The following is a 23,824-nucleotide window of genomic DNA, read 5'->3' on the forward strand; positions in this document are numbered from 1 at the left end:
AGGAGGAGAGGAGGAGAGGAGGAGAGGAGTGGCGGTGGAGAGAGGAGGGAATGAGGAGAGGTAAGATAGAAAGAGGTAGAGACGCTGAGTAAGGGGAGGAATGGTTAGTTCTAGGGAAGGGGAAAGGCTGAGGGGGTGAGGTAAATCATACGGTCATCGTTGAGATCAGTCGGAAGAGGGACGTGAAGGCAAGGGAAGAGGTGAAGGGATCGGAGGAGAGGGGATTCGGGGAGGAGGGGATAGCACGGGTTCTATTGAAGTGTTAGTAAGCTGAATGCTGGGAAGTCTTTTGACTTTCTTTCAGTTCCCCCGGGACTTTGTCAGCTCATTCCGCATGGTGTCCTAGGCTCGTGCCGTCCGTCAAATTCTGAGTCAGGAACGATCTAGGTGAACAAGAGGAGGAGCAGTGGCGTAGAAGACACGCACGGTACTCTACTTGAGAACAAGGAGAAGGAAGCCTGAGAACAAGTAGGGGGTGGAAAGAAGTGTAGCGTAGATCGATCAACATCGACAAGTCAGACATGGTCAGAGCCTTGATGCTGGCCCTCGTCGGCCTCTTCGTTGGAGCCCGTGGGGATGTTGCTCCGGTCTTCGTCACCTCTCTTCAGTACAATCAAACGTTTCCCCTGGCGCCCGGCCAATTGCTCAACCTCTCTGAAACAGTCAAGATACACGACGCAGACCCAAGTGGAACGCCGCAGGGCTCAATCTCGAGCAGTGCTAACTTGTTGCAGATTAGTTTGTTCTGTCTGACGCAAACTGCTCCGACGACACTCGTTCCTCTCTCCTGCAATTTTGATGGCTTCAGCATACAGGCAAGCTTGTCCTTCACAGAGGGGCTGACAAACCGTAGCTCTATCGACTTCAGCATGAAGCTGCAGCCTTCCGGGAGCTACGAGACCTTCCCGTCACCTCTGGTGCATGTGTGCTTGCAGGCGAGGGATGGCCTATCCAAGACAAGCAGCTTCTGTTTCAACGTCTACCTCCTGGTGCCGCCCAAGCCCATTCTCAACAACTCTCAGTGTGTGCAGCTCTTTAACAGCAGCACCTGGAGCTTCAAACCTTATCAACAGCCCGTTTGCTTGATCGCTCCTCTCAACGAGCTCTCTGCCGTTGGCCTTGGGCAGACTTTGGAGCGTAACATATACTTCTCTTGCGCACTGTCTTACGCCTCCGTCAACGTCGCCGTCTTGTCAAACCCTGGTCTTCCTAACGGTTTCACCATCGCAGGAATGTATGGAGGCCCCAGTGACTCGACCAACCCCACGAGTTCGTCTAACCTGCTGGAGTTCACCTACTTGCCCGACCGCGCGCTAAAGCACCAGCACTACGTCTTCAGCAGAGCAGTCTCCTTCGCTCCATCGGAAGATCAGGTGGGCCTGAGCTTCAAGTTCTGCTTGTCTGCCATCTCGTCGTACCTGCTGCCCAACTCTTCTTCTTGGCCTCAGCTCTCTACCGACACGTGCCTGTCGATCTCAGTAGTCCCTCCCTCCTTCGCTCTTAACTCGACGGATCTCAATCTTTCCGCCGCCTTCTACCACGATGTTCTGGTGGGCTGTGACTATGTCTGGAGCATCACTGTCTACGAGCCAAGTCGTTATCAGCAGGGACCTGCGACTCCTTCGCTGCAGACGAACTACACTGCAGCTCTTGTCGGCGACTCGCATGATCTTCTTCCTCCCTCCGCCTTCTTCTCCGAGGGTCAGCCACTGATGGTGTGCAGCGACAGGCAAGATCGAGTGTGTGCAGACAAGAGTTACCCGATGACGAGGTTCGAGCTGCGATGGACGCCAAGCAGAGGGCTGGAGGCTCAAACCTTCCAGTCTTGCTTCTGGTTGCAAGAGCGAAAGTTCTCGCGGTTCAATCGCCTTCGGTTCTGTGCCAACTTCCGCGTTTCCAAGTGCAAGACATGCGTGATGAGAGGGGAGACTCTTCTCGCCCTCGCTCGTCACTACCGCACCACGTGGCTGCAGCTTTGGGGAGCCAACCCGCATCTGCAGAACCCGCAGAACCTCTCGCAGCTCTCGTTCCTCCATCTCGGCCCTTCGTTCCATGTCAGCAAGGACACCGACGTGACCGTCATCATGCAGGTCGACTCTTCCTTTCTCTCCATGTCTTGTGACTTCGCTGCAGAGGTTTGGTATGCGGGCTGACGCCTTCAAGCTTGTCAACCCGGAGCTGCAGGCAGCCCTCATCCCTAAGGATACTCAAGTTTGCGTCCTCACCGCCATGTGCCGCCAGGTGAGAGTCAGAGGCGTGTGAGAGTTGGTGACGAGATGAGCAGGAGACGGACAGCTTCTCAGCGTGAGGGCTTGTACTGTTACATTTCATTCACCTTATATAACCCTCTTCTCTTCCTTTGCAACTTCAACTTCTACTTTACACAACAGAACATCCTCGTGGTCAGCAGCCATGCCAGACCTCTCCCTCCACTTATCGCTTGTCTGCCGACTGAGTCCTGGCACTAAAAAACGTCAGAGATGGACGAAAGGGAGAAAGAGAGCAGAGGACGGAAAACCTTCTCATCGCAGCTTTCGATTGCCTAGCGAGAAATTCCTTCCATGCAGCCACCTTGACCTCTTCCTCCCTCCCTCCTGCCGACGAAGCTTCCACATCCCTCGCATCTCGCATCCCCGCAGCGACTTCCATGGCCGTTCTGGCATTGCATTCGTCCTCGAGGGCGAGCATGGTGGCCTATAGGTGGTGAGAGGCGGAGGAGCAAGGAGGAGGGAGGCGCCACCTGTAGACACTCCCTCATCGTCGCTTGCGTCTGCTGCGCTGCTGCCTCCTGAGCCTCGAGAATCTTTTGTGCCAGCGTTGGGTCCACGCAATCCTAGAGGAGTCGAGGTTGTGATGAGAGGGAGAAGGAAGCAGAGGCAGAGGGGACGAAGAGGCACCTTCAAGACCATCTCAGTCCTCATGGACGCTTTCATCTGCTGGCGAGCAGCACGAGTTGCTTCACGAAGCTGAAAGAAAGTAAGAGAAGGAGGAGGCGACGAGGACAAGAGAAGTCGAGGGGCGGGAGGAGGGTCAGTCCTATGCTGCTGACCTGGTCCGCAAGAGTCTTGAGTGTCTGCTTCTTGTGTGGGTCTGACGTAATTTCCATCCTCATCAGCAGGAGCTGACTTGCTTTCAGCTCCTCCTCCTCCTCCTCCTCCTCCTCCTCTCACCTGCAGCAGTTGATCCTCCAATCGCCTTTCTCCTCGTCCAGCATCATCCTCACTCGCTCCCACAGAGAGCGAGTCTCGCTGTGCATCATCAACCGGCTCGCCCTCCTCTCCCTCTCCCTCTCTCACCCTCGCGACGCTTTGGGGATCGGGAGTCATCGCCACTTTCTTGGTCGCTCGCAGAGGGTGAGGAGGTTCGACGCTCGCGCGCTCCTCCAGCTTCACCCGCACGGCTCCTTCCTTGCGCCACGGGCCTGCAGAGACCTCGCGAGCTTCTCGGGTCAGGCCTGAAGACAGTCAGCAACGCCAAGTGAGGGAGCCTGGCGGTACCGAGAGAAGGAGGGCGAAGCTGCGATCGTGGAATTGGAATCTCAGCTCGGGGCGAGGGGCAACGAGGATCGGGAGGGTGGGGAGGAGTGGAAAGGCGGACTGAAGGCGGACGAATGCCTGATTGTTTCCGCGTCTCCAAAACCTCAGCAGGATGTGACGTGCGTTCTGTTGATGCCACGGAAGCCGCAGAGTCTTGCGGCTTATCCTCGGCAGCTGCGAGAGGCAGCGAAGTAGCTCGCGCCTGCTGGTTCGCTGCTTCCTCTCTGCGCTTCAAGAGCTTCTCTATCAGTGGCTTCAGCTGGCGAAGTTCGTCTGCTTCGATGTCCGCTCCCTCGCCGCCGCTGTTGGGCTCGTTGACGAGAGAGCGGAGCTGTGAGAGCACGTGCTCGTCGTCGACGTGGTCCAGGTCTCCCAGCTTGATTCTCTCGCGGATGTTCCCCGCGTGGAGGAAGATGGGCTCATCCTTGACCTTCTCCTGTGCCTCCTGAGGAGGAGGAGGGATTCTCACCTCGCTGAATTGAGCATGCAGCCCCGCATGCTCACTGAGGGCCTCGTCGTGACGCTGCTGGAGGTCATCGAGCTGGTCCTTCACTCTTCCTCTCACCAGTCGCATCACCAACTGTAGTGCAGCCACCGACATGGCAGCCCCGACCGAGAGCTCACTGAGAGGAGCCAGAGCGCCAGCAGCCGTAACGCCGAGCTTGGAGCTGACGGCAAGGAGGATGCTCATCAGCCCCCACTGCTTCGCCTTCCGATCATACGACGTGATCTCCCGCTGAGCGTGGGAGCGAGCGACGAGCAGGTGACTGCGGACGTTGGCGAGCTGAACGGCGAGGTCATGCTGCTCGAGAGCGAAAAGTTTCATGTCCTTACGGTCCACCTGCCGCTCAGCCAGCGAGTCGCTGATGATGCGATCGAGGGCTGAGCCCGCAGACAAGACGTCACTCTCAGCGCGGTGAAGGTGAAGGAGCGCCTTCCGGAGAGAGCCTCTTCCCTCTCTCTCCTCCTCGCACGTCGCGCGAATTTTCTTGGTGATCTCGATGAGATCGACAAGCGCAGCCAGTCCGCACAGGGCCTGGGCATTGCCGAGGGCAGAGGAGACGGCAGGGCCCAACATGAAGCGAGTGAACTGATGCGACAGCTTGTCTTGGCATGTCATAAGGAATCCTTGCAGCGGTGCCAGTGACTTGGACAGGTCGCCAGCGATCCCACTGAGAAAAGGAGCAGTAGCGTTGGCCACCTGAAGGCGCAGCTGCTCGAGGACGGCGACGCCCTTCTGGAACTCCTCCATGAGCACAGCACCCTCGTCTGATGCCATGAGCGAAGGGTCGTTGGCAAGCCTGACCCTGACATGTTTGATGCTCTCCGATAGCTTTCGGCCCTCCTCGATAAACTTCTTCTCCTCCTGCTCCCACAGGTCAACACAACGTCACACCTTCGATTCCTCACTCTCACCTCAGTCAACGAGCTCCAGCTCACCCTCCACGCGTTGACGTCGATCAGGCTGCTGTCTTTCAGCGCTGCCGCCGCTTCCTTCTTGCTCTCAGCTTGGTCCACGTGCGAGCAGCCGCGGAAGCAGGTCGAGTGCTGCATGTCGCGGAGGAGCTTGGTGGCGCTACGCATGATGTAGGAGCTCTGCTTCCTCTGCTGCCGCGTGAAGTCAGGCTGCAGCTCCACCTGCCGCCCATCCACTGAGAGGCAAGGCATAGTGCCATCCCAGAACTCAGGAGAGATCAACGCCTGTGCAGCGGGATGGAAGAGGAGGAAGCTCAGAACGAGGACGTTTCTTCCTCTCATCATCCCTGGGCAGAGAAAGGGAAGCGGAGGAAGATGATATTCGGCAGAAAGAGTCTGTTGAACGTGCTTCTCTTGCTTCTCCTGGTTATTCTTCCTTGTCCTTCTGCTCCTTGTACCTCAACGTTTCTTAAAACATCAACACATCGCTGGATGCTGGGAGGCTTGAGACCCAAAGAGTTTCAACATCTGAAAGCAACAGTCATCATCTACCTTATGTCAAACCTTTCACTTCTTTTCCAGTCTCAATTCGCTTCACCACAAGTGTCTGCCACTGCCCTATCCCTATCCCTGCGTGCCTGCCTGCGTGCCTGCCTGCGTGCCTGCCTGCCTGCCAGTCAGTCCGATCAGCCAGTCAGTCCGATCAGCCAGCCAGCCAGTGAGTGAGTGAGTGAGTGAGTGAGTGAGTGAGTGAGTGAGTGAGTCAGTCAGTCTGTCAGTCTATCTGTCTGCCTGCATGCCTCTTCTGTCTCTGTGAGTTTCGCTACTCCCCTACATTTCCTTCTCTCATGGCGCCAACCGGAAGGGCTATGAAACCAGCGGGTGTCCCTCATGACCCACCCCCTCTTACCAACATTCATAGGGAAAAGAGGGGGTGTGAGGGTTTGATTGGTGGGTGCTGATTTGAATTCTGAGGGAGAGAGAGGGAGAGAGAGGGGGAGGGAGGGAGGGAGAGGGAGAGGGAGAGGGAGGGAGGGAGGTGAGAGACGGACGGACGTAGGCAGGGAATTAAGGCCTTTTCATGAAGGTAGGGAAGAGAAGAGGAACAAGGAGAGGATGAAAGCAAGGGACTGAAGGAGGAAGAAATGCGTGAATCGGTGAGAAAGGAATGGAGGGAGAGACGGGGAGTGAGGAGCGAGGATGAAATGGGACAAGGCAGCAAGCGCGAGACGAGAGGTCCACCGGGGAGGGGCAGAGAAGGCATATGAATGTGGAGCAAGCAAGAGAAGGCATATGAATGGAGGAGGGGAAGGGAGTGAGGAAGAGAAAAGAGTGAAGGGGTACGGGAGAGATGCAAAATGAGGGGGAGGTATAGTGCAACAAAAGGAAACAGAGCAAATTACAGAAAACAGAAGAAATTGAATATGATGGAAGAATGTCATTTCATTGCAACGAAATGTGACTACTCTGACACAATTCTGAGGAGATCATATTGATGATCAGTAAAACGAGCTCTTCAACACTGTTTCTTTTCATCTTGTAGATGTTCATGTTGGGTATGTCGCAAGTGGCATTTGATTTATTCCGCCCCTCCCCCCCATCTGTCGAATGTCAGACAAGAGCACATGACGGGAAGGAGGATGGATGGACCGTAGGATGGAGGAAGCGAATCGTTTGAGCTGTGTGAAGACATTGGCGGAAGCGTCTCGCGCATTCTGACGGAGCCAGGCATGTGACAGTGCCTGCATCATTCCACGGTCATACGAGAAGAGCTGGTGAGCATCTGGACTAACAGCCTTAGCGGTCAATCGCTTGGCAGGGTCAACTGTGAGGAGCGCGTTGATGAAGTCGACCGCTTCACTCGTCAAGTTGGCTGTGGGAAGCTCAGAGACAATCGTGCAGGAGCCGCTCTCACCGTGAGGAGGGTACGTGAAGTTTCCTCGCTTCACTGCCAGCAGCCTCTCATGATCGTTCTCGCCGTCGAAAGGAGCCTGCAACGACAAGTTGACTCCTGCCTTCCCCATCCTCAGTCTCTTCACCTGCCCGCACAGAATCATGAAGGTGATGACGCCGATGCTCCACATGTCGCATGCGCATCCATAGCCCTGTCCTCCCCTGGCGTCCTTCCCAGCAGCTCAGAGTCTCATAAATGCCGTCAGCTCCCCCCTTACCAGCGGCGCCTTAGCGCGGAGAACTTCGGGTGCCACGTAATACGGGGAGCCGAGGATGGCATACATCCCGTTGGAGTTGGAGAACACCTTGCTGAAGCCGAAGTCTATCAACTTGATGTTTGCATCCTCCTCTTCACTCTCCAGCATCAGGTTTTCCTGCCGTCAGCGGGTCATAGGCACTCCAGGCTTCAAGTGCAGCAGCAGACCAGCTTCAAGTCACGGTGAGCAACGTGTCGCTGATGGCAGTAGTGAATGGCCTCCACTATCCCCTTGATGATCCTTGCAACTCGCTTCTCCGAGAGTTCAACCTTACCCAACGGGGAGTAGTAGAACTGGAGCAAAGCACGTCAGCGGTAAGAGTGACTCAGCTTCCAAGACCTTCTCGCCATTAGGAAAGATTTCAACCCTCTGCAGGAAATGCCAGAGTTCTCCTCCGGTGCAAAGCTCCATAATCATGAAGAGCTTGCCGTCTTCCTCGAAGATCTCATACAGCTGGATGATATTCTTGTGGTTCAGAGATCTCAGCACTTGAATTTCTCGTCGCAAACGAACAAGGGTCTGCGGTTGAATTCCAACGAGGTTGATCGCTTTCACCGCATATTGCATTCCTGTTTCTTTGTGCGTTGCCACACGGACTGTTGAAAACGTTCCTGTTCCTAGAACTCCTTTCTCGTCAAAATCGACATCATACAAGGAGCTGAGCTTGCTCTTCCGCTTGGCTATGACTACTAAAATGGTTCAGACTTACGAAGTTTGAGGTCACCACTTACTTGGGACATATTGCTGTGCGGAGGCATCATGGTCCACATGGTGCGACTTGCCTATCACCGCTGGTTTCCCTTCGCCTTTCTTGCACTGAGCAACAGCCTCCTCTTCCGGGTCGCTTTCCTTGGTGACCCCCTCGTCTTGCTTCTCTTTCTCGATCACAGACCTGGCGGCCTGTCACCTCCCTCCTCTTTCAAGGGACCCGCACCTGGTTCTCATTAGAGGAGCAGCGCCTCCTCTCAACCTGTCTGTCAGAAACGAAGCGTGAACAATAAGCCCACTTCCATGTAGCTTGAACGCCATCGCTGAGGACGAGCACGTTCGGCGGTGCCCGCTTTCGAGTTCTGACTGGCACAGAAATGTTGTCTGTGCATAATGGAGCAGAGCAAGGAGGCACACAATCTGTCGGGTTGATACAGATCCAGACATGGGGAAAGGAGCTTTGGCCATGCAGCAGAGACTTGATTGAGAACGAGAGAGAAACTTTCGAACCTGCTGAGACAGGAATGAAGCAAGAAGAAAGGCAGTTCAGGACTTCAGCAGGCCACTGCCAGAAATCTGCTGCGCTGAAAGAGAAGCAGAGGCCGAAGGGGAGCGATCACATGCACAACCTCATCGACCTGGATGGAGGTCACGAAGAGAGGCTCACTATGCGACACTAAGCCGAAGATGGGGAGGAGAAGGAAAGGGACGGCAGGCAAGGACCTTGAGGAGATGCTTGAGAGGGACGGCAGGCAAGGACCTTGAGGAGATGCTTGAGAGGGACGGCAGGCAAGGACCTTGAGGAGATGCTTGAGAGGGACGGCAGGCAAGGACCTTGAGGAGATGCTTGAGAGGGACGGCAGGCAAGGACCTTGAGGAGATGCTTGAGAGGGACGGCAGGCAAGGACCTTGAGGAGGAGTAGCTGCTGCTGCAGACAGGTCACCGCGACATTCCTGGAGGCATAGCAATGCCGGGTCAAGAAATATATATCTCCATTCTAATTTTATATAAGTTTTTATATACTATTGTGTAATGGAGCTTTGTACTATTTTGCAATTATAAAAGTACTTAAATCCAGCCATTATTGAAAAATCAAATATTTAAAACTATTTTAATTCAATTTTTGTATCATACTGTTGTGTCTCAAACATATGTGTACTGTCTGAATGTTTAGTTACATTTCACATACACTATCATTATAAAGTAGTTTTAAAGCTGCGACTCATTATTTGTAGTTAACTAAAACCTTTCCGGGCGGGGACATTAAATACCGGGAAATGGCCGGTGAAAACGGATTAAAGGAAATGTAGCTACGCGTTCTATGAAGGGGGAAAGGAGCGGGAAAGGAGCTTCGAGGATGGATGGTGAAGGGGAAGGGAGAGGAGAGGAGCGGAGAAAGGGGGAGGGAGGGAAGAGGATCGGAGGAAGGGGAAGGGAGGGAAGAGGATCAGAGGAAGGTGAAGGGAGGGAAGAGGAGCGGAGGATGGAGGCAGGGGAATGGTTGAGAGGAGGAATGTAAGTTGAGGGAGGTGAGGATTGAGTTTGTTGTTCTGCTTTCAGATCAAGGAGATGGTGCAGGTTGCATTAGAAGGAGCCTGGAGGTGATGTGCTGGTGGTGAAGGTCTATCATAATCCTTTTGGCTCACCAGATTCTAGAGGCCCTGAACCGATGCATTCCTCGCAGAGGTCAGCAGAGGAGGTGCCAGTTCCGGCTTCGAGTGCGAGTATCGGACTGAGATGATTGCCCCTGAGCCTCTTCTCATCCTTTCTGCAGGGAAACCCGCATGGATAGAGGAGTATCCCCGTGTGCTGGAGAAGGTACTTCGTGCCTGTTGCTGCCCTGGTCTCAAGGAGAGAGCAGATGGGGGGGATGATGAAGTCCTGGGCGGACGAGCGCGAGCGTCTCGTGCAGCAGCTGGAGCAGACGCAAGCATACTGCTCAAGCCTCGCATTCCAGGTGAGCTGAGCATGCCGAGATCACCTTTTGCCTGCTGCCTTGGTTGATGACGAGGGACAACAGGTGAAGAGCTTGCAAGAGGAAAACCGACAGCTGGTGTCAGCGCTTGCGATCAAGGACCAGGAGAGAGGAAGAGGCTCCCACACTCCCGTGAGACACGAGAGCATGGGCTCAGAGCGAGTCAGTCAACGTGGGGGGCACTCAGACGAGGAGCATGAGGACGACGACAGCATCAAGATCATGTCTCAGAGCAGTGAAATGAGAGGCCGCTGGGGCCCTCCGGTAATGCTGGAGCCGAACTTGAAGTTTGGACAGCTGGAGGAGGAAGGGGAGGAGGAGGAGGCGAGTCACGTCTCGGCCATGAGGGATGGACCCAACGGAGAGACAGCACCGGCTGAAGGAGAGCAGCCGACTTCCAACCCGAGCGTTTGGGTTGCTGTGTGGAAGAGCCCAAGACAAGGGTGAGAGGAGGAAGGGAGCTGTGAGATGTCGAGGGGGAGGGAAAAGAAAGCAGGAGGGGAAAGGGAGGGCGAGAAAGGGGTAGGGGGATGGGAGGGGAAGGGGGAGATTCTTGAGCATGACTGTGCTGCAGGATGCAGATCCATGGCATCGACACGACCGTGTCTAGCCAGGTGGCGACAGTCTGCTGGGACGGCAGCTGCGATGTCTTTGAGCTGGAGCCGCACGCGAGAGGCTTCATGAGGTCATGGAAGCAACCAGCTCGTCCTTCTTCCGGTCTCTATGCCGTCAGCTTCGGTGACCTTCGTCGCTGCTTGAAGCTCATTTGACGTGCTGCCAGGGCTGAAAGGGGAGAAGCGCATCCTCGCAACCGCCTGCATGGATTCTCTGTGCCACTTACTGTCCGGAGAGGACGGCAGGTTATTGCAGTCGTTGAAGGGACACACGGGAGAGGTGAACTCGCTCAACTTTCAACGAGACGTTTCGGGGGGCCTGACGAACCGGCTTGTCTCCGGGTCTGACGACATGACCTGTGTGGTCTGGGACGTGGAAAGAGGTTCTCCTTCTCTACTTCCTTCTCTGCTCGTTTCTCTACTTCCTTCTCTGCTCGTTTTTAACCTCCCCTCATCATGTTTTCATGTTTCCTCCCTCCGCCCTCATGATGCCCTGCCTATCCTATGCTTTGACTCCTTGCCCGCCTGACTTTCTCATCGCTTCTCCCTGAGCCTGCCACAGGTCTTCCCGTGCAGACGCTGGCAGGGGAGCATGAGGAAGCAGTTTACGGCGTGAAGTTCCACAAGCAGGACGCTTGCTTGGTCGCCTCCGTCGCCTTCGACCGGATGGGCTTCCTGTGGGACTTGCGGCAGAAGTCAGCGGCGCTTCGTCTGGAGGGGCATCGGGATGACGTCATCGGCCTTGACTTCTCCCCCTGCGGTAAATTCCTGGCAACAGGCAGCGACGACTCCACGTGCCGCCTGTGGGACCTGAGGCGGACTTTCACGACAGTGGACGAGCTGCAGCATGCCATGGAAGTGAAGCGCATCGCCTGGTCGCCATGCGGCAGGTGGCTGGCGGCTGGCTCGTCTGACTGCACTGCGTACGTTTGGAACACGGAGAGAATGCCGTGCACCCTAGAGGGAAAGCTCGAGGGTCACACGGCTCAGGTTGCTCTCTCCTTGATCTCTGGCACATCCTGACACTCCAGCAGATCTTCGACGTTGCTTGGCTGCCCAGCAGTCTTGGCTGGGCCTCACTAGTGACCGCAAGGTGATCCTCTCCTCCTCCTCCTCCACTTAAGGGTGACCTCTTTGTCAGTCATGACCATCACTGGATCGCCTGGGGCCCATCGCTCGACGATGTTTAAAAGCGAGAATTTACTACTCCTCCACCACTGTACGAGCTCTCCTCTCGTTTACACAATCTACAAGACAACACGGAAAGAAGGAGAGGAACGAGAGTGTTCACTTGTCCTTGGCGATGCTGTCGATCTTGTTGAGGATAGCTGAGAGCTGCTGGTCCGTCGAGGTTTTCAGCTGCCTCAACTTGCTGAGGTAGTTGCTGCCCCAACATCAGCTGCACAGGTCGCGGCTCCTAACTCACCTGTGCTTCGTCTTGGACGGTCCTTTGATGTGCTTCACCTTATCAGCGAGCGAAGAAATCGCGTCACTGGCACGGGGATGAGCAAGGGCAGGAAGGGCATGTCAGACACAAGACCTGGTGGAAGAGGCGAGAGAGACGAGCCCGTTCTTGATCTGCTTCAGCTGAGACTGTCACGATAATGAGTACATCTCTTCCACCCTCTCAGGTTTGTCACCGCTGTCTTGGTCTTGTACTCGTCCTCCTCGTTCTCGTATGTTCCCGGAGCGGCCACGTTCATCACCTTGGAAGCGAGCTTCGCTTGCTCGAGCTTTGCCTGAAGCAGCTTGATTCGCCAGTTGGCGAGGTTCAGAGCATGTTGCGCTGCGTCCTCTGACGCCCACTCAGGCTGCCCCCCGCTGACCACATGGTCTCCTTGCCACACCGTCGGGGCCTGGAATGTGTTCATCCCTGCCCCGGAATAGTAGGGGGCCCCGTAAGGAGCCCCGTAGTAGGAGGGAAGGTAGACGGAAGGAGCTGCCATGGCTGCTACTCCACCGCCTGGGACCATGCAAGGACCAGACACAACGACCCTGAGAGGACGTCACAAGTTGCTCGAACTAATGTTCAGACAGAGATGTTAAGATGGAGAGAATGAAGAGGATGATCCGAAACAGGATTGAGATGAAAAGGATTCAAGTGGAGTAAGCAGAAACAGATAGCAGGAAAGGCAGCGACTTTTATTTGTGTGTGTGGAATTGGTGTTAGCATTAATGAGAATGAATTTGTGGAGGAGATGGTGGTTATAAACATGAAGTTGTGGAGGATTCAAAGAACATCAAGATCGCATGTCGCACTTACCCTCCGCATCCAGCAAGGGAAGGAGCTGAGCCAGAGCTCATGGACGGATACCTGAAGAGATCCATCCGACATCAATACGAACATGTTGATTTGAAATTGAATGACTCACTGGAAATTTCTTGCAGGCGCACTCGTTGGCGCTCCATAGTAGCTAGGGAAACTAGAGGTAGAAACAGCCACCTGAAGGCAGATATCACTCATCGATCATCAACGCTTGCGCTTCTCTCGCACAAGAAGAGCATGTCGCACAAGGAAGAAGAGCATCACTCACATCTGACAGCACTGTCGCTCTTCGACTTCCTCCTCTCACGGTCAGAAGCCCCAGCATCGCGACGGCCAACGCCGACGCCGCCAGAAACTTTAACCCTACCATGCCGCCTTCGAAGAGCCGTGCCACCCCCACCCACCTTTGATACCTTCATGACCCCACCCTTGTCTAGGATCAGCATACCCCCCACATTACCCTGTTACTACCCCTCTAATTTCGGGGTACATTGTCCCCCACCAGGGACCACCACCCCCACCATCAGGCACTCCCATCGTGGGGTGGTCTTTGTCATGATTCTGGTTACCACCCTACCCATTGTTTGTAGTCAAAACTTGGTAGCTCCTAGGGGTACTTTCGAAACTCTGGTCTACCATCATCCAGCTCAAGTTCTGAAATGTAGGCAATGGTCGCATGACGCAGGGAAGACGCAATGTAGCTCATGTTGATGCCCCTGCTCCTGCTCCTCTATGCTCCGCTTCTTCACTTCCCGGTTCATGGTCGTCTTGTCTCACTGAGCTCCATCACGACACATTCTCTTGCCTTCATCACGGCATCCTCGCCTGCCTGCTTCTTGTCTCTACTTTCCTCCTGTACTCCCTGCGTTCCAACCCTTGCAGACGGTCAAAGGTTGGCTGCAAACTGCGGTCGGCATTGACTATCCTATGCCTCTTCCGGCCGCACGTTGCTGCTTGTGGGCTCAATGCGCTAGTCAGGCTCACCGTCATTCTCCCAACGTTGAGAGCGGCGCATGCAGAGCGAGGGAAGGGCTTGCGCTTGACGGAGATTGTGGGAGGAAGTAACGATGGGCTTAAGAGGCGAAAGCAGGCGAAGTTGGGCGTGAGGGAACTAACGAGCATGAAGGAGGCATGTCGAAGTGCACAGGGAGGGAAGGCGTGTACCGCAGTCGCATGGCTGAAGCAACACATCGATCAACACCCGAATGCAGTCGACGCTCTGAACAACTTGGGGGTGATCTACTCATCGGTCAGGGAAGGAGCGTTATGGATGAAGGCACAGCACTTCTTCGAACGAGCGCTGGCAGTTGACGCGTCCAGCCCTGCTGTCCTCTACAACTACGCGCTCTTGCACGGCATGATGCCGCACAATCATCCGCACAACATGAAGTGCAAGGCCAGGCAGCTTCTCGCCTCCGTCAGACGTCTCATGCCAACCTCGATTCACGTGAAGCGAAATGAAGTAAGGTGGGTCGACGCCGGGAGCACTTTTGATCCCCGCGGGTGGGACCAGGAGGATGAGCAGAGGCGGTTGAAGGTCTTGGAGCAAGGAGGCCTTGTGCTGCTGGTGATGACTCGCCAGAGGATCTGCGGTAGAGGCAGGGCAAGTACTGACGTCAGTAACTCAATCTTCCTAGCAGCTGATCTTAGCTAATCCATATCGCAGGTGCCAGCTGTCGGGTCGGATCAGGTTGAGCTGGTAGAAGCTTGGTCTCGTGCTCTTGACTTGAGTCTTCGAGAAGCCTCGCTGCTGCTCCTCTCGTCCGAGGAGTTCGCGGGTCTCATCACTGACCGTCGCAGATCAGCAGCGATCGCAAGGGAGCCCCTCGCTGAGGTTGTGCAGGGCGAGCCAGAGATTTCCCTCCTCTCTCCGCGTTGCCTCCGGGATCATGTCAACTGTTCCGTCAATTTCGCAACGTCAGAGGAGGTGAAGACCTGCAGCTCGACTGCGAGTGAGCTGAAGCTCCGGCTGTCTACCGCCCTCTCCGTTTCCCCTCATCGCCTCCTCCTCGAGTGCCTCGCCTGTGCCCGCATGAACCTGAGAGATGGCGACTGCATCCTCTCGGGCGAGCACCTTCCTTGCTCCTCGACTCCCCAGCTCGATCCGTCCTGCTCTGCCCTCGGTCAAGACATTGTTGATGAGTTTCGTTGCATCTCCAGAGGCCTTCGCGTCCACGTGCTCAAGCAGGTAACAGGCGTCCTCGCGTGGGGAAAGGTGCCTGGAGGAGCGAGGAGCGAGAAGCAAGACAGACTCATCCCTCGGGTCCTCAATGCGCTGTCGATGTCTGTTGGTGCCTTCCCCGAGGACCTCTTCTTTCCTTCCCGCGTCGTGTCTCTCCTCTCTGCCGGTGATTCGCATGTGCTCGCGGTCGCAGGTGACAGATTGTGGGGCTGGGGAGCGAATCGTCACCATGAGGCGCATCCCAGCACCAGGACCAGTCTCCGCATGCCAACCGCCTGGGGGGAGGAGACGCGTCTGCCGGCCTCATGGAAGAACCTCTTTGATGCCTGCGACTTCCTGTCTGCGTCACATCCAGCTGGGGTGAAGCAGGTCATCGCTGGGGGCGAGCACAGCCTCTTGCTCTTCAGCAACGGCTCCGTCCTCGCGTGGGGAAGCAATTCCGACGGTCAACTAGGGCTGCCCCCCTCCTGCTCCGATGCTGCTGGGCACCTCTTGCAAGGGCTGCCTGCCATCGTGTCGGTCGCTGCCGGGCATCGTCACTCGCTCGCTCTCACTGCTGACGGGTCGGTGTACGCGTGGGGAGCCAACGTGCCCGGGCAGCTGGGAGACGGGTCCCTAGAGTCCACCTGGAGGCCCACCTGCGTGCTCAGCTCCCGAGGAAGTGAGCGAGTCGTGCGCGTTGCGGCAGGGCGGGCGCACAGCATGGCGCTGCTGAGCAACGGGACGGTGATGGCCTGGGGATGGGATGCTTTCGGGCAGCTGGGCCAGGAGGAGCCGCAAGGCGCTGCTCTACGACCTCGTGCTGTCGCGCTGCCGCAGGGAGTTCGAGTCTGCCAGATCGCAGCTGGAGGCGTGCACTCGCTGGCGTTGGACGAGAAGGGGCAGGTGTGGGGATGGGGAGGAAACGGCTGCGGGCAGGTGGGGGAGGGGAGGGTCTCCTACAGCTCTCGACCGGTGGTGGTGCTGGAGGAGGCGAGCAGCATCGCAGCTGGAGCTTCTCATTCTCTCGCGGTTGCTCGAGGAGGGCTCTATGGATGGGGCAGCAACGCAAACGGAGAGCTGGGGGATGGTACGCGAGAGTCTCGCCCCTCCCCCACCCGCTCCTCTCTCTCCGACGTCCGCGTCCTCGACGTCACAGCAGGTCGTTGTTGCTCCTTCGCGCGAGTTTCTCCAGCAGCGAAGGAAGAGTCATCGGTAGCACCCGCTTGGGCTTTTCCTCCCCGAGACAACAACAACGCAACGATCCTCCTCGCGCAACTCCATCCGAACAAGCGCTGCTCGCGCGTCCTGGCCATGCATGACCTCTCGTGTGTTGCTGCTGTGGCGATAGGAAGCGACGACGATGCAAGGAGATGCGTTGTCACTTCCTCGAGAAAGCCGCTGCGCATGTTTGCTCAGCTGGCGTACGGCAGGGGGCGGGACAAGGGTTCGAGCTTCTACCTCAAGTCTCACGAGCGCGGCGGCTGCCTGGTCAACGAGCGGCTGGCGACTCGAGGCAGCTGGACCAGAGTCGAGGAGGGTGACGAGCTGCGCGTCGGCCACAACATGACGCATAGCGGCATCTTCCGCTTCACCTTGAAGTCACTGGAGGGCCCGCGCAACGTCACCGTCCTGCCGGCTCGGGGCGAGTCACTTGATGACTGGCAAATGATTCAGCATGATGCGGCTAATGCCGCAATCACCGTCACTGGCGCGGCCCCCGGCCTGTCCGACCGTCACCGTCGGTCACAATGATTGAGTACGGTAGCTGATCGTGACTACTAGGATGATAACTGAGAGTCACTGTGTTTTGAGCGGCGGCACGTACATGGCAAAGCCTGTGGCCCATACAGCTGAGCCTAATCAATAATATCATCCGATTCAATCACTCCGCGGCCCTTGACTGAGTGATCAGACAAGCCGGTGAGCAGCAAAACTCCGAATGATCATGGCCGCAGTTGACTCGGCCCGGCCCGGCGGCCCCCGCCGGGCCGAGTCCGACCGATCGGACAGTCACTGGGCGCCGCGTGACCCCGTGACCGAGATAACTAAAGTCGCGATGATGGTTGCGGTGCTGACCAGCTAAAACACTAATAGCCGAAAAGCCTCTAGCTAGAGTCAAAGGATGGAACAAGAGTTTTTTCAGTAAAGTTAGGTCTCTGACTCCGAAATATCGCTTGTTTAATTGGAATATACAGATAAAATTCCAAATACGCTTCAAATTTTCAAGGTTACACAAAGTAAATCAGGATGTCTATGACCGCTTTTTTTTAGAGAGACTAGTGAAAGTATCACTTAATTTTGGAAGACAGCAAGAGAGTGTAACGTGCTCGGATTGCTGTCTTTTTCTTCTGCTACCTCCACGATCCTGGTCTTGGCGCAGTCAGGTCGCGTGTGTCAACAAGCTTGATGCCCTGCCTTGATCGCTTCAGCGTCGCAGCGGCCACCATCGAGTCAAGACTGGCTGATGGCTTCGGATACGTCGGCATGTGCGTAGGAAGCTACCCGTTCCGATCCATCTTGCTCGCTCTTGTCATGTGCGCTTCGCTTGTTCCTGGGATTACCATGATCAAGTCTGAAAGTGCAGCACAGAAGTTGTATGCCCCTGCCCGATGGAACAGAGCAAGGGATGAGAGAGAGTTGTATAGTGCTATTTTCGGCAACCAAGACATTGAAAAGCGCACTAGGTGAGAGTAGGGAATCATGGAATTTTGCGAGATTCTGATATGTTTTACAGCTCTCTGCTGGCCTATACCAGCAATGATGCACAGAACCTTCTTGATGCAGAAGTTATCAATAGCTTGAGAAGTATCCATGAAGGCATTATCAAGATGGAATCGGTGATTGCCACTGGTGATAAGAAGATTTCTTTTACCTTCAAAGATATTTGCAAACGATCAGGCAGTATAGGCTACGAGAGCAACTGTTCTTTTATCGGAGTTGTAGACCTGAGCCAAGAGGAGATCAAACGAATTCCCGCAAGCTTTTACAACAACCCTAGATTTGGATACATCCCAGTGGCCACGTTTCTGGGGGGCCGTGTGGAATCAGAAAACTCTTTTGTCAAGTCAGCAGCTGGTTTGTTGCTCCAGTACTCGATAGCGGAAACGACAGACAAGTCGATGATGGCTAGGTGGGAAGAAGACTTTCTCAAGCATGTCCAAACTGTCGCCAAGGAGCAAGGGCCATCATTACCTTTCAAGCTGGCATACGAGATTGAAAAGTCAGAGGAAGAGGAACTCTCGAAGAGCACAAGCAGCGACATCAAGTTGCTCATTGTTTCGTTTGTTGCGGTGATGGCCTTTACTTTCATCGTCATGCATTCTTTCATGGACAAGGTGGCATCGAAAGCATTCTTGAGTTTTGCTGCTTGCGGGGCGATTGGCATGGCGATTGGCAGCTCGTTTGGTCTGATGGGGTATAGTCAAGTGAAATTCAATCCTGTCGTTGCCTTCGTTACTTTCTTGCTCTTGGGTCTCGGAGTCGACGACTCCTTTGTGATGGTGCAGGCATATCACTACACTGCAGAGAAGTTGAGCAAGGACGCTACAGTGAAACAACGGATGGAGCTCGCCTTCAGGACCGCTGGAGTCTCGATGTTCTTCACTTCCCTCACCGACTTCCTCGCCTTCGCCGTGGGCGCAACCAGCAACTTCCTAGCAGTGCAAGGGTTCTGCGCGTATGCAGCAGCTGGTGTGGCGTTCATGTTCGTGTATCAGCTGCTCTTCGTCGGAGCCTTAATGGCTCTTGACTCGCACAGAGAGTACTCGCAGGTAGCATGGTATTGGTCCGTCGTCGGGAGGGGATACCTCTGGCCCAACTTGTACAAGAGCGACGAGACTCCGAGCAACACCAACTACGTGACAGCCGACGGGCATTGCCGCTCCCAGCCAGAGACTGAGCTCCTAAAGAGAGTCGCAAGAGCGTATGGCCGCATGCTTCTTGAACCGGTTGTTTCCGCCTCTATCTTGATCCTTTTCGCCGGGTACCTCGCCGTTGCCGTTTACGGAGCTGCCAATGTTGGCACTGGACTTGACGTCCGTGACCTGGCAGCATCTGACTCGTACTGGACGATCTTCATCTCAGAAAGGTTCAGACTCTTCAACGACTATGGCCCTCTCTACCTGATCGCCTTTCCTTCTGCTGTGACCGACATGTCGTTGCCTGGAGAGCGGGTGAAGTTCCTCGAGACTGCGAAGAAGATAGAAGAGGACGCGTGCTTCACGCCAGTGCCTCAGGGTGTTTGGTTGAGGGACTTCCAAGAGTTTGTGAGGAAGGGAGGAGGAGACGAAACGCTTCAAGGGGACGCGTTCTACTCGTCTCTTAGCACATGGCTTCAAGGGAACGGGAAGGACTACCTCAAAGACATGATCGTTGAGCTCAAGGACGGCAAGGTTTCTTCCATCAAGGCATTTCGTATCAAGGTCAGGCAGATTCCCGGCACCACAACGAGCGGGGACAAGGTCGGTGTGCCCTGCATGAAGAAAGTCAGAAAAATCTTGGACGAGGCATTTCCTCCCAACAAGGATGTAAGGCCGCTCACCATCAATGATAGAGACTCGTTGGTGTTTTGGGAAGGATCAGCTATCATTGTCGAGCAGACAGTGTTGAACCTTATCTATGCGGTGAGCCAAAGCGAGATGCATTATAATGTCTCGGATGACGTTGAGAGTACAGGCTGCAGCTTGTTTTGTCGTGACGGTCATCATCATCCCGCACCCGGTGACTTCACGTGACAGCAAGCCTCTCGTCGCTCTGACACATGCACCAGGTTCTTTGCTTCCTCGCTATGATCGTCGTGGGGATGATCCTGGTGGGCCCTGCTAGAGGAGCGTTGCTGATAGAGCCATGACATTCAAGGATGACCGCCAGGTGGGACGCTGGCGAGCATGTCTCTGGTGTCAAATATGAGGATTGAAACCATCTCCATGATCGATCTCGTAAGCCTCTCGTGTTTGCCTGCTGCCTTGTGAGCGCATCCCAGGTGTTGGGCATCGGCTTCTCCATCGATAACGTCGCTCACTACGTGCATGCCTTCATGAGCAGTCAGGCTGTGGTGCACAGCGAGGACGGGCGGGTGCTGAGCTTGGCGACGAGGAAGGCGAAGGTAGGAGAGGTGGCAAGAGGACCAGCTGACGAGGAGCTCAGGCGATCGATGCGTTAGAACGAATAGGTCTCCCCATCCTCGCGGGAGACATCTCGACCATGATTGCCCTCCTGGCTCTTCTCGGTTCAAAGAGCAGAATCTTCTTCTCCTTCTTCTGCGTAACAAGTTCTCCTCCGCGTGCTCGTCCTCTGACAGCCGGTTGGCAGATCCTCTTTGCGGTGCTGCTGCTGGGATGTCTCCATGCGGTGGTTCTCCTCCCTGTCGTTCTCGGATACTTCGGGCCCTTGATCGTTTTGCACGAGGCCCCTCAGGCTGGCCAAGACGATCCCGTGGGAGCTCTTGATGAGAAGGACGAGCAGCTCCCCAGCAACTTCAACGTAGCAGTGGTGACAGTGAACGGTAGTAGCAGCCAATGATCAGTCCGACGGTCATCATGAGTACCGCACCGTCAGAGTCACTGAGTCGGAATCAGTGACTGGCACCGGGGCCCGGCGCCGCCCCGGGCCCGGCTGCCTTCACTGTCAAGCCTGGTACGGTACCGTAGTACTACGGTAGTGGAGTCCCGGCGAGTGCGGCCCGGCGTAGCAAGCGGCTGATGTGAACCGTGGCCGACTCTGATATGTACTAGTAGAATTAAACTTGAAAATTTTAACTTCAGACACCGGCACTCTAGTGACACTGGCCGGGCCGCAGCCTAGTCACTGAGTGCCGGGCAGTCACCCCGGCGGTCGCCGCGAGTGGCCCGCCGCCGCCGGGATCCGATCATGCCACAGTTGCAATCCTGTGATAATTAGTTATTTTGTTTTTAAATTAAATTCACAGGGAAATAACTTACGATCTCAACTGGAAGCAAATTGGAGATCCACAAACCCTACCCCAACACCCTCTTGTTTTCATACCCTACCCATCAACTTGCGGTTCTCGTGCCTAGTATACCCCCCTTTTTATAGTTTCTTTACCCCCTATTATAACTAGAGGGTCATAGTGACACCCCACCAATTGCTTTCAATCTCCACCCTCACCCCCTCATTCGACCTCAATTTATATCACATTGCTGGACCCCTTCCTCAATCACCCTGCAACTATCTGACACTACCCCTACCCTACCTCAAAGAAGACACCCCCCTCTCTGAACCCAGGTGTTGCAAATACCATCGCTATTGGAAGACTACCACAATATATGTTGTGTATCAGACCGGTACTTCACCAACAAATTTACTACCCCTGCCGACATTTTGCAGAGCTGCAGGACCCCTACCTCCTTTATCTCTATCCTGGCAACCCTCTACCCCACCCTTTTCACCTACCCCCACCTGACAGGTTCGTGTTTCGCCTTCCCCAACCAGTTTTCCCCCAACCAACATCGCAATGTCCTCCTGCCGCATCTTTCGAGCGGCATGCCGGTCTACCCGCCCTCCCCTCCATCCCCATCCTCCTCCTCCTCTTCGTCCTCCCCTGCGTCCTCCTTTCAACCATTCACTCAGCCCTCCTCTGCTTCCCCACTATCACAAACCTTTCCTACCGTCTGCTCCTCCTCCCCTTCAGAACCATATCAGTTCCCCTGAATTTTCATCGTTAACGGGTCGTCATATTCCTCTCTCACAAGTGTCTATGAGAAGCTTGTTCACCATGTCGTCGTCCTGCTCTGGAAGCTTCAGCTTATGCTCTGCTTCCCGTGCTCATCTGCCATTTTCTGCACGCAATTCTCGACGTTTCTCAATGAGGAATGGAGAGGACTTGCGGCATTTTGCGGTCTTCAAGGGAAAACGAGGAGTCGTGGAATGCAACGAGTTGTTCTTGCTCAGAGCAGGAGAATCTGCTGCCAGCATATCAGAATCGTTGGCTCAAACCCCGGGGGCGGCTGAGTCCATATTTCAAGCTGTGTCTCGACCGGACCCTCTGGGAGTTGAGCTGGAGCCTGTGCTGATGGACGTGCCTTCAGAAACCCCTCTCCTCGCTCAGAAGATGGCAGCCAAGGCATCGCGATCGCCCGCCCTGAGCGGAGGCAACGTCATCGAGGTCAACGGGATGAGGGTGTTTCTGGTAAGCCAAGACCAGATGTCCTAGAGCTCGACGTCTTGTTGCCTTGTACTTTAGCACTTTCATTCTCCCTCCTCTTCTCTTAGATAATCAACTCCTCCTTCTCTCCTCGCAGTCTCTATTCGGTGCTCTGCTTGGCTTCAGTGTCGGTTTGCGCCCTGCCTGGAGGACACGTCGAGTCCCCGCAGGAAGGCTGCATGCTTTTGGCGTTTGAGGCGCACCTGGAGCAGGAGTGAGCGTTGAGCGAGTAAAAGCAGCATCACTTGATAGCCCTTGAGCCCCAGCAGCCCAGCTGCCATCCCTGCTGCGAAGCAAACTGTCGGCAAAGTCATCCCTCCCACCTGCGATCCTCGGCCTCCTCTTCCTCGAGCTCCACCCTTACGCTACCTGCTAGGACACTGAGCAGTGACCGGCTGATGACTTTGGATGGCGTGTAGACCTGTCAGCTGTCGTCACCTCCTCTCCTCTCTCGACGTCTCCCTGTTGCCTTGTCGCCGGGGCTGTTCGCAGCCGTCAAACATGGTGCGCCGGCGACTGAAAAGCATCTGGAGTAGGTTCACCCAAGACCACCACCACCTCCTCCTGAGCCTCCTCGTCCTCGTCCTCGTCCTCGTCCTCGTCCTCGTCCTCGTCCTCGTCCTCCTTGTACCACTCCTCCTCCTCCTTCCTCCCCCTTCTCGTACTACCACGCCTCTCCTCTCCTCTTATTCCTCAACCTGGTGGTAATAGGAGTGTAGGAGGCACCGCAAACTCCAGGGCTCGAGCTGCTTGTGCCGATGCCTGCCGTCGCGTCACTGCCTTCTCAACCTGCTCGCCAATCACTTTGTTCGATCTCGATGGTCCAGTTGACCCTCCCCTGCCACGAGTCACCGCCGGCCTCCTCGCAGCGACGCGTCACCTGCAGCTCGCAGTGTCCGATGGCGATGAAGTTCTGAACATCCTGTCTGCTTTCACCCTCCTGCTCCTCGCCAGCTCTCGCTCACCTGAGACTCGCCGTTGAAGACGCGAAAGCTTTCCTGCACCCGGCAGCGAGTTTGATTGGCAGCTGCAGGCAGGTGAACCAGAAGACGAGGAGGCAGGAGAAGAGGAGAAGATGGAGTGGAGAGAGTTTAGGAGGTGGAGGAGGGGAGGAGGAGGAGGAGAGACGGTGAGATGGTGGTGATTGTGAATGAGAAGGAGGAGGAGGACCGATTGAAATCAGGTTTGAAGCTGTGCATCTTGTCTCCCGCACGTAGTCAGCTACCTTGCCCTGCACATCAGATGAGCGGGGGGAACGAGCGAGGGCAGAGGACCGAGCAACGATAGCCGCTCAAGAAATCTTGCATGTTGTCCTCGGACGAATCTGCAACGAGTCAGGAGAGGAGGGAAGAGGGAGAGGGGGGAATGGAGGGAGAGCGATTTAGAGGCAGTACGCGTGATGTTTGTGGAGTCCGGTATGTAGAAAGCTCGATCGTAGGCGCCATATACGAAGATCTGCCATGACTCATGAAGCGAAGCGAAGGAGACGAGAACCTTGGGGAGCGGCAAGTCGAGGAGGGAGAGGTTCATGGAGGGTGAGCATTGGCTGAGATCGGTACAAGGAAAGGTGAAGTCAAACGAAACTTTGATGGTACCGCCTGTTTGCTAGCAGCAGAGAGTCAGGTAGGGAGTGAGAAGGAGGGGGGGGGAAGGGGAGAGGAGGAGGGAGAGAGGGGGGGGAGAGGATGGGAGATGGGTCGGGGGGTCAGAGAGGGCGGAGAGGAATGGAAGAAGAAGGTGAGGAGTGGGGAGGTACAGATTTCCAGCAGATC

The 23,824-nt window shown here is 55.5% G+C and overlaps 9 protein-coding genes across 9 annotated transcripts; 6 read left to right on the forward strand and 3 right to left on the reverse strand.

Moving 5' to 3' along the window:
* Window positions 1-521: 521 nt before the first annotated feature.
* GUITHDRAFT_114599 (hypothetical protein) lies at window positions 522-2,308 on the forward strand (the record flags this gene model as incomplete). The annotated part of the gene is made up of 3 exons (XM_005826322.1): window positions 522-2,090; window positions 2,134-2,241; window positions 2,285-2,308. The coding sequence occupies 3 exons, from the start codon at window positions 522-524 to the stop codon at window positions 2,306-2,308; spliced, it is 1,701 nt and encodes a 566-aa protein (XP_005826379.1).
* A 125-nt stretch (window positions 2,309-2,433) lies between these two features.
* GUITHDRAFT_114600 (hypothetical protein) lies at window positions 2,434-5,297 on the reverse strand (the record flags this gene model as incomplete). Its single annotated transcript, XM_005826323.1, has 9 exons — window positions 2,434-2,458; window positions 2,519-2,694; window positions 2,741-2,833; window positions 2,898-2,966; window positions 3,050-3,121; window positions 3,171-3,248; window positions 3,297-3,454; window positions 3,498-4,902; window positions 4,953-5,297. 9 exons carry the CDS (start codon window positions 5,295-5,297, stop codon window positions 2,434-2,436), a joined length of 2,421 nt encoding a protein of 806 aa, XP_005826380.1.
* Window positions 5,298-6,499: 1,202 nt separating this feature from the next.
* GUITHDRAFT_76412 (hypothetical protein) lies at window positions 6,500-7,783 on the reverse strand (the record flags this gene model as incomplete). Its single annotated transcript, XM_005826324.1, has 6 exons — window positions 6,500-6,694; window positions 6,746-6,943; window positions 6,992-7,075; window positions 7,148-7,279; window positions 7,330-7,431; window positions 7,529-7,783. Coding segments are annotated over 6 exons (966 nt in total), but the record flags the coding sequence as incomplete, so codon positions are not given.
* A 464-nt stretch (window positions 7,784-8,247) lies between these two features.
* On the forward strand, window positions 8,248-8,550 carry GUITHDRAFT_114602 (hypothetical protein; the record flags this gene model as incomplete). The annotated part of the gene is made up of 1 exon (XM_005826325.1): window positions 8,248-8,550. One exon carries the CDS (start codon window positions 8,248-8,250, stop codon window positions 8,548-8,550), a length of 303 nt encoding a protein of 100 aa, XP_005826382.1.
* Window positions 8,551-10,156: 1,606 nt separating this feature from the next.
* On the forward strand, window positions 10,157-11,716 carry GUITHDRAFT_89142 (hypothetical protein). The gene is made up of 6 exons (XM_005826326.1): window positions 10,157-10,289; window positions 10,421-10,584; window positions 10,628-10,843; window positions 11,023-11,450; window positions 11,495-11,553; window positions 11,602-11,716. Exons 1-6 carry the CDS (start codon window positions 10,189-10,191, stop codon window positions 11,648-11,650), a joined length of 1,017 nt encoding a protein of 338 aa, XP_005826383.1. The 5' UTR covers window positions 10,157-10,188; the 3' UTR covers window positions 11,651-11,716.
* A 31-nt stretch (window positions 11,717-11,747) lies between these two features.
* On the reverse strand, window positions 11,748-12,433 carry GUITHDRAFT_114604 (hypothetical protein; the record flags this gene model as incomplete). Its single annotated transcript, XM_005826327.1, has 4 exons — window positions 11,748-11,844; window positions 11,887-11,952; window positions 12,001-12,047; window positions 12,101-12,433. 4 exons carry the CDS (start codon window positions 12,431-12,433, stop codon window positions 11,748-11,750), a joined length of 543 nt encoding a protein of 180 aa, XP_005826384.1.
* A 2,844-nt stretch (window positions 12,434-15,277) lies between these two features.
* Window positions 15,278-15,979, forward strand: GUITHDRAFT_59944 (hypothetical protein; the record flags this gene model as incomplete). The annotated part of the gene is made up of 1 exon (XM_005826328.1): window positions 15,278-15,979. A coding segment is annotated over one exon (702 nt), but the record flags the coding sequence as incomplete, so codon positions are not given.
* A 1,317-nt stretch (window positions 15,980-17,296) lies between these two features.
* GUITHDRAFT_143598 (hypothetical protein) lies at window positions 17,297-20,410 on the forward strand (the record flags this gene model as incomplete). Its single annotated transcript, XM_005826329.1, has 6 exons — window positions 17,297-17,574; window positions 17,625-19,512; window positions 19,565-19,609; window positions 19,659-19,700; window positions 19,872-19,994; window positions 20,036-20,410. The coding sequence occupies 6 exons, from the start codon at window positions 17,297-17,299 to the stop codon at window positions 20,408-20,410; spliced, it is 2,751 nt and encodes a 916-aa protein (XP_005826386.1).
* Window positions 20,411-21,467: 1,057 nt separating this feature from the next.
* GUITHDRAFT_154474 (hypothetical protein) lies at window positions 21,468-22,300 on the forward strand. Its single transcript, XM_005826330.1, has one exon. It carries the CDS (start codon window positions 21,714-21,716, stop codon window positions 22,059-22,061), a length of 348 nt encoding a protein of 115 aa, XP_005826387.1. The 5' UTR covers window positions 21,468-21,713; the 3' UTR covers window positions 22,062-22,300.
* The last annotated feature ends 1,524 nt before the right edge of the window (window positions 22,301-23,824 follow it).

Source organism: Guillardia theta (assembly GCF_000315625.1).
Source record: "Guillardia theta CCMP2712 unplaced genomic scaffold GUITHscaffold_76, whole genome shotgun sequence".
In the NCBI taxonomy this organism is placed as follows: Eukaryota; class Cryptophyceae; order Pyrenomonadales; family Geminigeraceae; genus Guillardia; species Guillardia theta.

Bases quoted from the DNA above. Each gene is read 5' to 3' on its own strand.
- GUITHDRAFT_89142 (XM_005826326.1), top strand. From the start codon at position 10,189: ATGAGGGATGGACCCAACGGAGAGACAGCACCGGCTGAAGGAGAGCAG. The intron at 10,585-10,627 runs GTGACCTTCGTC...ACGTGCTGCCAG, and splicing joins TCTCTATGCCGTCAGCTTCG to GGCTGAAAGGGGAGAAGCGC. The intron at 11,554-11,601 runs GTGATCCTCTCC...CCTCTTTGTCAG, and splicing joins GCCTCACTAGTGACCGCAAG to TCATGACCATCACTGGATCG.
- GUITHDRAFT_154474 (XM_005826330.1), top strand. From the start codon at position 21,714: ATGAGGAATGGAGAGGACTTGCGGCATTTTGCGGTCTTCAAGGGAAAA.